Consider the following 14319-nt stretch of genomic DNA (forward strand, 5'->3'; position numbering starts at 1 on the left):
TATTTAAATTTCTGTTAAGTAATTATGAAATGAATTTATTGCTTTTCAAACTTAACATATTTTGATAATTGTATGAAGTTCTAATTTAGATTTCGCTCTATATTTCGATTATGATTTTTTTTCGGAAAATACCGATTCTTCCGGAGAGCATCACTGATGTCAAAACCTACATTTAAAAAAGCAAACCATTTTGTCTATGATCCCCAAATGTGAGTGTGGTTGTTTATTATTTTTCGAAAAAACTATGTTATTGATGTGAATACTCAGTAGAATTTGTATATGTAAATGTTAGCTTTATCAGCTAAAGTGCTCATAATGGTATTTAAGTACTAATAGACATTAAATCACTACACAAAATGACGAATCAAGTGGCGCAGTTTGTTGCGGGTTTGAAGTCCCGAAATGTGGACATACAGATCAAGACAGCCCGGGAGCTATACCACTTCGCTAAAACGGAGCTTCGAGAAGTGCCACAGGAGGAACTCACGCAGTTTCTCGATGAATTCAACCACCAAATTTTTGAAATGGTTTCCAGCAATGACGTTCATGAGAAAAAAGGCGGCGTGCTAGCCATAGGTAAGCTTTAGATTACCTTCTATTTTATTAAGAATCTAAAATGTGATCTTTACGATCGAAATGCATAATATAGACACTACAATTATGCTATATCTTGTGGCTTATGTATGACAACCTTGAAAATCAGCTGATTTATGTGTAAGTTTCCAAAAAAGAAAACATTTTATTTTGTCATCATTTTTGTATTTCTTATAGTGTGCCTGATTGGTGGTAACTGTGATACTACAAAAACTCGTATAACACGCTTTGCTAATTACTTGCGCAATTTGTTGCCATCATCTGATGTGGGGGTCATGGAACTGGCTGCAAAGACTGTAGGACGATTAGCAACTGTATCTGGTGTCAAAAGAGCTGAATATGTCGAATTTGAAGTTAAACGGGCTTTTGAATGGCTCTCAGAAGAAAGAAACGAAGGCCGCAGGCATTCAGCTGTTTTACTCCTCAAAGAGATGGCCATTGCGATGCCGACTTACTTCTATCAACAAGTTTCGGGTTTCTTTGATCATATCCTGGTTGCATTGAAAGATCCAAAGCAACAAATAAGAGAAGCGGCTGCTAAAGCTTTAAGAGCTGGTTTTGTAGTTACTGCCCAAAGAGAAACTGCTAAACAGTCAACTTCTAAACCTCAGTGGTACATGCAGTGCTATGAAGAAGCCATGGCTTCATTTGAAGATATTCCTATAAAAGAAAAAGGTATTACCAAAGAAGATAGAGTTCATGGAGGGCTTCTGATCTTAAATGAACTCCTGAGATGTTCAAATGCAACATGGGAAAGAAAATATTCAACTCTCATGCAAAGTTTGGACACACAAAAGGACATCACAGTAACAGATGATATTATTTTCATAAGTTCAAAAATACACAGTCCATCTGTGAAGAGAGGATATTTATGTGATGGTTTTAAGACTGAAAATGTTCAGTACCCAGTTCCTATTTATGAATCTGAAGTTTGCTGTAAATTACTGACTGAAAAATTTGAAACCATCTGTCAAGGTAAGTTGTCTAAATTATTTTTGTAAACAATCTAAATTTTAATACCAGTTTAATGTCTAAACATTATTTTTCATTTTCAGATGTAATGGCTCAAAGAATGTTTAAAACTCAAGGAGTTCCACAGATACTACTTATCATAATCCCAAGACTGGCTGCTTTCAATAAAGAACTGTTCCTAAAAAAATACCTCAGTGGCACAATGCATTATCTCCTCTCATCTCTTCGCAGCAGAGAAAAGGATCGTAACATGGCTTTTACTACTCTTGGCCTTATGGCAGCCGCAATTGAAGATGATATCAAACCATACATCCCAAGAATAATGGATGTTGTCAAGCAGGCCTTACCCATCAGAGATTCACAAACCAAAAAAAGAATTTGGATTGATCCCTCAATCTTTGCCTGCATTACTTTGTTGGCAAGTGCTGTCAAAGACTTAGTCACCAATGATATAAAAGAACTGCTTGATGCCATGTTTGCCACAGGCCTTAGCCCATCTTTGACCATATGTCTCAAGGAATTGAGTTACCACTTACCAACACTCAGGACTGAAATTTCAGAAGGATTGCTGAACATGCTTTCTCTTGTTTTGAGGAATAAACCTTTTCTTCATCCAGGGGTCCCAAGAAGCTTGGAACAACAACTGAGCAATATGAGTCTGGTTATCGAGCCTCAGGATACTGCTAGCATTGTGCTAGCTCTAAGAACTCTTGGCACATTCCACTTTGAAGGTCAACATAGTTTACTAACATTTGTAAGGCGCTGTGCTGACCACTTCATACAAAGTGATCAACAGGAGGTGAGATTGGAAGCTGTAAAAACCTCTGCTAAGCTTCTAGCTGATGCTATAGTGAGAACCATGAAGACACCTTCAAGAACTTTAACTATGCTCACTGCAGAAGTGGTGGGAAAATTGTTGGTGGTGTCAGTTACAGATCCCGACTATGAAGTTCGCTATTGGGTTCTAGAATCATTGACTGAGATATTCAACATTCATTTAGCACAAGTTGAAAATCTTAGCTTCCTTTTCATTGCTATGAATGATGAACAGTTAGAAATTCGAGAGTTAGCCATATGCACCATTGGGCGATTAAGTACTGTAAATCCTGCTTATGTGATGCCAGGATTGAGGAAAACAATGATACATTTTCTTACTGAGGTGGAACATTCTGGCATGAGCAGAAATAAAGAACAAGCTGCGAGAATGTTGGATAACCTGATACTGCATGCTCCTAGCCTGGTCAAACCATACATGGAAACAATACTGAATGTACTTGTCCCGAAACTGAAAGAGTCTGACTCTAATCCAGGTGTCGTGATTAGTATTTTGAAAGCTGTAGGAGATTTAGCTGATGTTCATGGCGACAACACTGGGCTCAAACAGTGGCTGCCAGAAATGCTGACCACCCTTTTGGAATTACTGTCAGATGCCAGTGCCCATGAAAAGAGAAGTGTTGCTTTATGGGCTTTTGGTCAACTTGTCAGTGCTACAGGCTATGTGGTCACTCCATATACTGAATATCCAAATCTCATGGATGTGCTACTCAATTTTTTGAAGACTGAGCAACAACCAAAAGATAGAAGAGAAACTATTCGGGTTTTGGGTTTATTAGGGGCATTGGATCCATACAAACACAAAATGACGAAACGACTTTTAGAGGGTCCACCTGACTCCAGCTTGGTTCCTGTGACTGACAGCAAAGCTGAAGAAAACAACTTCGACATGACCACCAGCGAGATGCTAGTAAACATGTCGTCGCCAGTGCTGGAGGAGTACTACCCAGCGATCGTCATATCTACCTTGATGCGAATATTACGGGATCCCACTTTACAACAGCATCACACGAGTGTTGTTCAAGCTGTGACTTTCATATTCCAGTCTCTTGGAATTAAATGCGTGCCATATATATCACGGGTTACACCCAGTCTGCTCTATGTAGCGCGAGCGACAGATAATAATGATTTTCGCAAGTTCCTTTTTACGCAGTTGGCGAAACTCATTGCCATTGTAAAACAACATATACGTAACTACTTAGACAAAATCTTCGACCTGATCAAAGAGTTCTGGACACCAAACAGTCCCCTGCAACCCACATTGATACTACTAGTGGAACATATTGCTGTGGCACTTGGATCAGAATTCAAGGTATACCTGCCGCAGCTAATGCCACAGATACTTCGAGTCCTGGCTCATGATACCAGTAAAGACAGATTTGTTACGGAAAAACTTCTTTTTGCTTTGCAAAAGTTTGAGGACAATTTAGATGACTACATGCATTTAGTCATTCCGTCTATAGTAAAATTGTTCGACGCCTCTGACTGTCCTGTGACCGTAGCCAAAGTTGCTATGGAAACAGTTGATTACCTGTCAGATTCCTTGAACTATACGGAGTTGATTTCTAGAATCATTCACCCGCTCGTCAGGAGCCTGGACACCTGCCCTACTCTGCGACCCACGGCGATGGACACGTTATGTGCTTTAATTGTCCAACAAGGTCGCAAATACAACGACTTTATACTTCTTGTGCAGAAAGTAATTGCAAAGCACAGAATTCAGCATCAGAACTATGAATTGCTGATATCGAAGTTGCAGTCGAATTCATCTCTAGGTGTGGATGATTTTTTACAGAGTACGAGACGTAAACCAAAGAATAATAATCAGGAGGTAATTTTACTATACAATTCTTATTTTGTACTGTATACTTTAGAAGATCAAATCTAAACATTGCCCATAATCTTTCAGGCTCGCCTTGTAATATGCGACTTGTCGCAATCGAGTCGCAAGTTATATGTGAATGCTCACAACTTGAAGCTCGCGTGGACAGTCAGCAGTCGAGTATCGAAGGATGATTGGCTCGAGTGGTTGCGACGCTTCAGCATCGGCCTACTCACCGAGTCACACAGCCCAGCTTTAAGGTATGGAGTCGACGGTTGAACGATTTTTTCTTTATTTTATTTAAAATATTTTTCCTAAATTCCTACTTGTTTTCAGAGCATGTTTGGCGCTAGCTCATAATTATTCTCAACTGCTTCGAGACTTGTTTAACGCAGCTTTCGTCTCGTGTTGGACTGAACTGGAAGGGCCTTCGCGCACTGAACTATCGAATGCTTTGGAACAAGCCCTCACGGCTCCCGATGCTCCGGAACTGGCACACACGGTGCTTAACTTGGCAGAATTCATGGAACATTGCGAAGGCGGCGCGTTGCCAATATCAACTCACTTGCTTGGAGAGAGAGCCATGCATTGCAGAGCTTATGCTAAGGCGTTGCACTACAAGGTAAACATACTTTTTTTATATTGATTCGCTTTTTGATGTTTCTTGAAATCTGTAGTAACATAATTATCATTTATTTGTGTTTTAGGAAGAAGAATTCCGCAATGGTGCAACATCTCAAGTAGTAGAAGCACTTATTCATATAAATAACAAATTGCAACAAAAGGAAGCTGCAGAAGGTCTCCTTGAGAGAGTGATGGCTCAACGTGAAGCTGGCGATATGACATTAAAAGTTCAAATACGTTGGTACGAAAAATTGCACAATTGGGAGAAAGCACTCAATTTATATGGAGAAAAGTTAGAAGAAGAACCTGAAAATATGGAATCTTGCCTCGGTCAACTACGCTGTTTTGAAGCTTTAGGTGAATGGGTGAAGTTATACAATACGGTGTCCACCCGGTGGATGAAAATGACAGATGATGAGAAGTTCAAAGCAGCGAGACTCGCCGCGGCCGCCGCCTGGGGCATGAACGAGTGGGATTCAATGACTAGTTATGTCAATTTCTTGCCAGAAAATACACAGGACGGAGCCTTCTATCGAGCTGTTCTCAGTATACACAATGGCGATTTCGACCTATCGAAACTGTACATCGATCAAGCACGAACGATTTTAGATTCTGAACTTACAGCCGTTGCCGGCGAGAGCTACCAAAGAGCTTACGGAGCACTGGTCAATGCTCAATTATTAGCTGAACTTGAGGAGGTAATAACGTACAAACTAGTTCACGAGAGAAGAGAATCTATTCGTCAAGCTTGGTGGAGCAGACTTCAAGGCGGCCAAAGACTAGTTGAGGATTGGCGAAAGATTCTTCAAGTACGTAGTTTGGTGTTGACGCCTCAGGAGGATATGGCCACATGGCTAAAGTTCGCATCACTGTGCAGGAAGAGCGGAGCCCCGCGCCAGGCACACAGGACTTTAGTAATGTTGTTAGGCACCGATCCTAGTCAGAATCAGGAACTACCTCTGCCTACTCACGAGCCGAGGTTAACTCTGGCGTACGCTAAACATTTGTGGGTGGCTGGAGATAAACAACTGGCATTTGACCAGCTGCAACTCTACGTGGATACTGCAGAGACTGGCGACCCAGAACATTGCCGGCTGCTAGCTCGCTGCCACTTGAAACTAGGATCTTGGTGCGAGTCCTTACTGGGGATCAACGACTTGTCTATTCCTGAAATTTTACGCAATTATGCATATGCTACAGAACTAGCACCCGACTGGTACAAAGCTTGGCATGCATGGGCCTACATGAACTTTGAAACTGTCTTGTTCTATAAGCACCAAGAAAATAACCTCGAAAATTCTCAAATTGGGGAGAGAAGACCCGCCCCAGAATACATTCAGCTGCACACTGTGCCTGCCGTTGAAGGGTTCTTCAAATCAATAAACCTCTCTCATGGCAGCTCCCTTCAAGACACTTTGAGGCTCCTTACGTTATGGTTCGACTATGGTCATCACCCGGCAGTGCACGAAGCATTGTTGGAAGGCATTAGAACCATCGAAATCAACGTGTGGCTTCAAGTGATACCGCAACTTATTGCCAGGATCGATACTCCAAGAGCTTTGGTGGGCAAATTGATTCATTCGCTTCTAATCGACATCGGAAAGTCGCATCCCCAAGCGCTCGTATACCCGCTGACGGTTGCTTCGAAGTCATCGTTTGTCGCTCGAAAGAACGCCGCCAATCAGATTTTGAAATCAATGTGTACCCACTCTAGTAACTTGGTTAACCAGGCAGCTATGATTTCGGAGGAGTTGATTCGAGTTGCAATTTTATGGCACGAGCAGTGGCACGAAGCATTAGAGGAAGCGTCCAGACTTTACTTCAGCGAACACGACGTGAAAGCTATGTTCAAGACTCTCGAGCCTCTTCACGCGATGCTGGAGCGAGGTCCGCAGACACTTAAAGAGGTGTCGTTCAGTCAGGCTTATGGAAGAGATTTAAATGAAGCGCAGGAATGGTGCAACCGATATAAGGCAAGAACTAACCCTACTTTTTTCCATTAGAAATCTAAATTTGTAAAAAAACAACTCAAAACTGTTACACCATCTAAAAGAATAAATCCAAAAACTTCACAAATTCAATGAAGATTTTGATGTTAATCGCAATAGCGTATCCTTTTGTCAACCATACACATGGGTATCCACCAAAGCGAAGAGGAAAGGAGACGTGCGGACTGACCACATCGAGCGAGAGAAAAGACACTCTGTCGCCCTCTCTCTCACTTTCGCCCGTTCCTATTCGCTTAGGTGGAAATCCACCCTAAACTGGTTCTCTCTACCGTCCAGGAATCGGGCCTAGTGCGTGACTTGAACCAGGCGTGGGACCTGTACTACCACGTGTTCCGGCGCATCAGCCGGCAGCTGCCGCAGCTGACGTCTCTCGAGCTGCAGTATGTGAGCCCACGGCTGCTCGGCTGCCGCGACTTGGAGCTCGCGGTGCCCGGCTCCTACGTGCCCGACCAGGACCTCATCCGCATCGCTCTCATACAGAGCAGTTTGTCGGTGCGACTTATATTTACAAATACATATTCGCTTCATCCACTCTTATCAAAATCTACATACATGCTCAACGGTTTCGGGTACTCTTTACCTGTCATTTAAAGCGTCCTGAATTTGATCGTGGGATGAGCCTAAGCTTTCCACTTCCGACTCTACCACTTACCTCCGCCTCTTAAATCTTATATTTGTCTGTTTTCTTAGGCTTCTTTTTTGCTTGGTAAAATGTTTACCTTCATTATATTTCTGATCTAAGAAATGTTATTCGCATAAGAATTAATCCCACTTACATGACAAATCAAAAACTGAAAGAATACAAAATTCTCAGGTGATAACATCGAAACAACGACCTCGCCGCCTCTGCATCCGAGGTTCAAACGGGAAAGACTATATGTTCCTGCTGAAGGGACACGAAGACTTACGACAGGACGAACGAGTTATGCAACTGTTCGGCCTAGTCAACACTCTGTTGCAAGCAGATCCGGATACCTTCCGAAGAGACCTGGCCATCCAGAGATATGCAGTCATACCTCTCTCTACCAACTCTGGACTCATTGGCTGGGTACCCCATTGTGACACACTACACTCGCTTATAAGAGACTACAGAGACAAGAGGAAGTGTCTTCTTAATATTGAACACAGGATCATGCAAAGGATGGCGTCGGATTTGGAAAAATTGATGCTGATGCAAAAGGTTCGTATTGACTTTCTTCACTGCACCGCTAAACTTGGGGTTTATGTTATACTATGATTACAAAGACCTCTTGCCGAGGACTAAGTGTTTTGCTAGCAAACATTTTGATTTGACTTTGATTTCCTATAATTTATTTGTATTCTTCACAGGTGGAAGTATTCGAACACGCTTTAGAGCACACAGCAGGCGATGATTTAGCTAAACTCCTCTGGCTTAAAAGTCCGTCTTCAGAAGTGTGGTTCGAGCGGCGCACCAACTACACCAGATCCCTCGCCGTCATGAGCATGGTGGGCTACATCCTCGGGCTCGGGGACCGACACCCCTCCAACATCATGCTGGATAGAGTCACCGGCAAGTTTCTTCACATCGACTTCGGAGATTGCTTCGAAGTCGCCGTGACGAGGGACAAGTTCCCCGAGAAAATACCGTTCAGACTAACCAGGATGCTTATCAATGCTATGGAGGTCATTATCGAAAATCATTCTATATTTTATTTTTAATTTAACCTTGTAAGGCCGAAATGTCCAGACACAATAGTTAAGCAACGGGGTTTGAATTTTAAAAGGACATTCGGTCTTACGACTTTTAATCAATTGCAATAAAATCTCGTTTTCACTGAAAAACGTAATGTAAATTTCATTTTTCAATCGCATAATCATTAAACAAACACGAAGTTAATTAATAAACGTTCCCCAGGTAACGGGCATCGAAGGCACATATCGCCGCACGTGCGAATCGGTGATGGAAGTGTTGCACCGCCACAAGGACAGCGTGATGGCGGTGTTGGAGGCGTTCGTGTACGACCCGCTGCTGAACTGGCGGCTCATAGACGCGGGGCGGCGCTCGCGGGACGCTTGCGAGGCGGGGGCGCCAGCGGGGACGTCGGGGGCGGGGGCGGCGGCGGGGGCGGCCGCGGAGTCGCCGCAGCCGAGCAGGAGCCGCGCGCCACTCGGGGTGTCCGACCCGCTGGACCAGCCCGCAGAGACCAACCTCAACAAGCGCGCGCTCGCCATCGTCAACCGCGTTCGCGACAAGCTCACCGGCCGCGACTTCCAGCATATCGACGAAGTCGTCTCCGTCCAGAGGCAAGTCGACCTTCTCATTCAACAGGCGACAAGCAACGAGAATCTATGCCAGTGCTACGTTGGGTGGTGCCCGTTCTGGTAAAGGTTTAAGTGTCCGCGGTCCTCATAGTCTCAGTAGCCTTGCTTGTAAGTGAATATTTGGATTTTGTGATTTTGATACGTGTTTTTGTAATGATACTATGTTCTATTAAGTTCTATTATATAATTTTAGTCAAAGTATGTAACAGTAGATTAAGCTAGATTAAGGTTCGGGTGAAATTCTGTTCAATAAATACGCATTTGAAACTAATGTGATGTGGTAGTAGCGTGTAAGATTGTGTGTTTTAAGATGTTTTACTTCGTTTACAGTCGTGGTGCTATATAAGATTGAGATAAGATAACGAGTGATAAAAGAAATGAAAATAAGTAAAGGTTTGATGAACAAGGAGATAGCAATCATAAGTTTTTGATGAAAAAAATTGTGGTGCGATCAAATAAGCCTAAGTATAGTTGAAAAGAGGATTTACGAGAGCCATGAGCGTAAAATGAAGCATCTAAATCGGGATAAATTTGTGGGTATTTTTTTATTTCAAACCGAATACCATAAAATTATAATAAAACATTTGATTTTGTTTGCATTTAAATTAGGTGTTTTTTTTAAATTAATTAGTATGAATTTAATTATAATTTTGATGCCTATTAACTAAGTCAAAACTCGACGAAAATTACCTACTCGTAATTAATTGTAATTGTCTTTATTTACTGTAAATCTCGCAAGCACTGTTTTATATGTCGGAAACAGCTTGTTATTCAGGTAAATAATAAAATAATGCATTTATATTTCAGTGTTTACATTTGTTATCTTTTACCATGCTGCTCCTGACGCCAAATATTTACTAAGATTGCTATTTTCAAATATAGCATTTTTTAGACTTATGCAGCATTTTTCAACCTCCTGCTTGCTATTGGCATAGCCAGGAACCATAAAATTCCATTTACTGCGAGTACGATCCTTCGACACCACTGCTCTATCAACTTCATTGTCTTTCTACAACATCTTCAATTCGACCTATCCGGGTGAGAGCCTTCAGCGCTCCCCATTTGTCCGGCCAAGTAGTTAATGCCATCTGCGGCAAATCTACAATAAGTCACGTCAAAAAAAAAAGATCTATTCGACCTAGACCTTCCCTTTAGTAGATTTTACCTTCCGGCTCTACTTACATAACGAAATAGTATGTAATCGCCTAGCTAGTATCAATTCGGGTCTCTATTTTTACGCAGATTAAAATTAATTGATAGTAATGGAGGTTTTGTTGAAGAGAATCACACGAGAATGCGACGTTATGTAAAAAAACATGACTCACGTTTGAAATTAACAGGGTGGGCAGAGCCACAAGTCGCATATATTGAACATCCGGACTAACTAGTCTTATACAGGGTGTTAGTGACATCGTAACGAAAACTTTGTGGGATGAGTCAGACCATGATTCTGAGTCGATATCAAGTGGATTTTCCGTCGCAAAAATCATGTATTTTTTTTAGTTTTTAATTTTTTTTTTCAATTCTATACTTTTGCGATGGAAAATTCCACTTGATATTAACTCAGAATAATCAGCTGAATCATCCCTCTCAGTATTCGTTACGATGTCACTTACACCCCGTACGAGTACATACGGTAGCCATACAAGTAGGTATGGGTGTTAGTGACACCGTAACGAATATTGAGGGGGATGATTCAGACCATGATTATTTGAGTTGATATCAAGTGGAATTTCCTGTCAAAAAATTCATGTTTTTTTTTGTTTTTTTTTTAATTATTTTCCTATCCATACTTTTGCGACGGAAAATTCCACTTGATATCAACTCAGAATCATGGTCTGAATCATCCCTCAAAGTTTTCGTTACGATGTCACTAACACCCTGTATACATAACTTGGTTGGAGTCACAAAATGGATTATGATAAAATGTATGAAAAGGAGGTAGTTTACCAATTGTGTGATAAGAAATCATGGTTGAATTGGATTGGACGCGCGAACGGGCGACCTCTATTATTGTTAGTGACTATAAACAGAAAATCATTTATCATCAAGATAAATGATTTATACTGTTACTGATGAAATGACTGGTAGATAACGGAGCGTGTGTTATCTGACATTACGTTGCACTTAGTGCACAAACGTTCAGAACAATGTACTAAAGGTTATTGGGGGATTGGAGTACTAATAGTACTATATACGTTTATAAGTAACGTGAATTATTATTTTTATGACGTGACTTAAGATTTGAGCAAATGGCACGACTACCATAAGGCAACACAATACCTACTCACGTATTTAACAGCATACATAGGTACATAAGCTTACGCCTTTTTCCCGCCACCGGGGTAAGCAGAGACTATGGAATGAATTTGCATTTAACAGACATCTCACTTAATGGAGTCGTGGTAATTCAGTTGGAAGAACACTCGACTCTCATAGTGAGGTCGCAGGTTCGAATCCCAGCACAGGCCTAAACCAATGATTTTCGAATTCATGTTTGGATGGTACATTATTATCACATGCTATTTTAAGGAAAAAAATTGTACCTACTTTTTTGGCAATAAAAATTATTATTATTATTATTATTATTATTATTATGCTCAGCGGTGATATGCGTTTCAGAGGAATGCGACCTTACCTATACTGGACTGGTTTTACTTTCGTGGGTTGGTCAGGTCAGACGGAGAGTCGCTTCTGTAAAAACCGGACTTGTCAAATCTTCAGGTTAGGTAAACGGATTCCATGATCTTATTTAATATTACAAATATGAAAGTCCGACATTTGTTGCGCTTTAACCACTCAGACATGATGTATACACGTGTAGTACTTTTCAGGCGAACCCAGGAGCCTTGGTCATGTACCTATGTACTACCGTATATGGTGATAAATGATCCCATCGTCCATAGTCGGTATTTAGGACAAGCTTAATGCTCACAGGTAGCAGCAGCCATAATGCAAATGAAATAAGAACTGTAACATACATTGACATAAAGTGAACGTTATGGCATGTTCGATTTGCTGGCGAGATGTCATTAATTAGAAAGCAAAGTGTAATATTAAAATGTAATGCAATAACGTCTGTACCGACTTAACCCTTGCAAAACTCATTAACATTTCCCTGACACCTTGCGTAGTTAATCTAAATTAATGAATTCATTAAGCAATTCACGCTGGCATTGGAAAAGTCCTTGCGGTTCCAGGTGGGTACGATTACGCATTATTGCATTGCAAACATTGTTTCTATTGGCCTCAGCCAGCTAAAGAAAAGCTAGATCAAAATGAAATTCTATGTTCCTTTTGTAACTGTGTTGATTTTATGTTGATTGTTTAAACACGCTTTCTTATCAATAGCGTGAATAGAGTCGTCTTTATGCTTGTGCACAGGAAGAAACATTTCTTGCAGCCCCCGACTCCGGGCACAAGAGCCACTCATTCAATTATGGGGAAGCACCACATCTAATCAAGGACCGAGTACGAGATAGCACTCATGATGAAAAGAATAATCAGTTGGCCGGTGACCGCGGGACGAAGTGGACGTGTCGCACGCGTACAGTACTCTACACGCGCGTCCATGGATAACTACGAAATCGTAGACTTCAGTTCTTTAAGTAAGTTTTATCAATAAGTTTTGTTGCATTTCGCCAATTTGATCAAATATCATTGTCTCCATCCAATACCAGTACAAGGTATCCAGTAATAGCTGTAATAACCATTGCGTTCTTATGAAAAAGTAATGTAGAGATCTATTTTCGCTCGGCCTTATAACTTACAGTAGACTGTTTTAACCTCGCAACAAAAATAAATCAAATGAATTTCATACTATTATGAATTAGTTCAGAGATGATTAAAAAAGTTTGTGTAGGTCTGTATCTACGGACTGGGTCATGTGATCAAGTCACGCCTTATTCATTTAAAACAGCAGCGGGTCATCTCATCAAGACGATTGCTTTGTTAATTACAAGCACTTACGGCTTATGTACATCTTAGTGCACATGGTAAATGCATGATACTTTGACGGGTGAACCATTTTGGTAGCTAGGCATTCATGACAGAAATGCAGGTAAAAACCTAACAAAATTGAGTCTAAGACCAAATTGCCGATACATTTTATATACAGTTGTATTTGTTCGCAGGTGAGACAGTGCAGAATTTGATAAGGCAGGCGGTTGAAATACGGAAACGTGCTTACATTCCATACTCTAACTTCGCGGTGGGGTCCGCGGTCCTTACGGAGGAGGACTTGAAGGTGTATACCGGGTGCAATGTGGAGAATATGGCGCACAGCCCGAGCATATGCGCAGAGAGGGTCGCAGTGCCCAAAGCCGTCTGCGACGGGTACCTGAAGCTCAAGATGATCGCAGTCGTGGCCCATCAAGAGACCAGCTTCACGGCGCCCTGTGGCGTTTGTAGACAAACGCTAAGTGAGTTCCGAGGTTCAAACGGTGACATAGACGTTTACCTGAGCAAGCCAGTGATGGACAAAGTATTAGTCACGAAGCTGTCCAAACTTCTACCACTTTCCTTCGTGAGGTATACCGAGGATGGTGGTAAATCATAGTGATAATGTATTTTTACACTGCAAAGTATTACTGAAGCGCTCAAGGACTGATTTGTTTTGTGATGATTCTGAATGTAAAATAAACTTATCGTATGTGTCAGTTCTAGCTTGTTTGATTTTCATAGAGGTAATTTAATAGATTTACCTACTCGATTAACACTGCTACTAGTAGAAACAGAATAAATAGTTGATATCGACGGTATCGATAGATTATACTTTAACGACCTGCAGGGCTAACATGAGCATCGTGATAAAATAATCGATCGATTCAATAGACTTTGTCGAAAGTGGATAAGTTTGTTTTTTGCCTAACATGTGTGCCACGCGATTTAGTTCGTATTTTGACAGAACGACGACTTATTTTGGGTTCACATTTAGCACCAATCGACAAAACGACATAATTATATCGTCAGAATCGGTAAATGATCGCGACAAAATTTTATCACGTTGCGCATGTTAGCCCTGCTGAACGCTATTGTGTAACGAACGTAGAGTCACGCCTGAATCCCCAAAGGGGTACGCAGAGACGCAATCCTCACCAGCTGTGTTCGTTTTATCCTGAAAGCCACGGGATATCATCGATCTATTGTAACACGAATTTCGAAGTCAATTCTTGCGTACAT

General features: G+C 41.4%; 2 protein-coding genes across 2 annotated transcripts; both read left to right on the forward strand.

Moving 5' to 3' along the window:
- Positions 1-200: 200 nt before the first annotated feature.
- LOC126373677 (serine/threonine-protein kinase mTOR) lies at positions 201-9939 on the forward strand. Its single transcript, XM_050019910.1, has 10 exons — positions 201-576; positions 772-1569; positions 1650-4231; positions 4310-4482; positions 4559-4844; positions 4930-6819; positions 7132-7347; positions 7670-8035; positions 8185-8499; positions 8732-9939. Exons 1-10 carry the CDS (start codon positions 357-359, stop codon positions 9200-9202), a joined length of 7317 nt encoding a protein of 2438 aa, XP_049875867.1. The 5' UTR covers positions 201-356; the 3' UTR covers positions 9203-9939.
- Positions 9940-12573: 2634 nt separating this feature from the next.
- On the forward strand, positions 12574-13799 carry LOC126373542 (cytidine deaminase-like). Its single transcript, XM_050019662.1, has 2 exons — positions 12574-12746; positions 13272-13799. Exons 1-2 carry the CDS (start codon positions 12626-12628, stop codon positions 13694-13696), a joined length of 546 nt encoding a protein of 181 aa, XP_049875619.1. The 5' UTR covers positions 12574-12625; the 3' UTR covers positions 13697-13799.
- Positions 13800-14319: the final 520 nt, after the last annotated feature.

The sequence above is a fragment of the Pectinophora gossypiella genome, chromosome 16, assembly GCF_024362695.1.
Source record: "Pectinophora gossypiella chromosome 16, ilPecGoss1.1, whole genome shotgun sequence".
Classification (NCBI taxonomy): Eukaryota; Metazoa; Arthropoda; class Insecta; order Lepidoptera; family Gelechiidae; genus Pectinophora; species Pectinophora gossypiella.

Excerpts from the sequence above, each read along its gene's own strand:
- LOC126373542 (XM_050019662.1), top strand. The coding sequence starts at position 12,626 with ATGATGAAAAGAATAATCAGTTGGCCGGTGACCGCGGGACGAAGTGGA. Across the intron at positions 12,747-13,271 it reads CGTAGACTTCAGTTCTTTAA|GTGAGACAGTGCAGAATTTG; the intron begins GTAAGTTTTATC and ends ATTTGTTCGCAG.
- LOC126373677 (XM_050019910.1), top strand. The coding sequence starts at position 357 with ATGACGAATCAAGTGGCGCAGTTTGTTGCGGGTTTGAAGTCCCGAAAT. Across the intron at positions 4,845-4,929 it reads CTAAGGCGTTGCACTACAAG|GAAGAAGAATTCCGCAATGG; the intron begins GTAAACATACTT and ends TTTGTGTTTTAG. Across the intron at positions 7,348-7,669 it reads TCATACAGAGCAGTTTGTCG|GTGATAACATCGAAACAACG; the intron begins GTGCGACTTATA and ends CAAAATTCTCAG.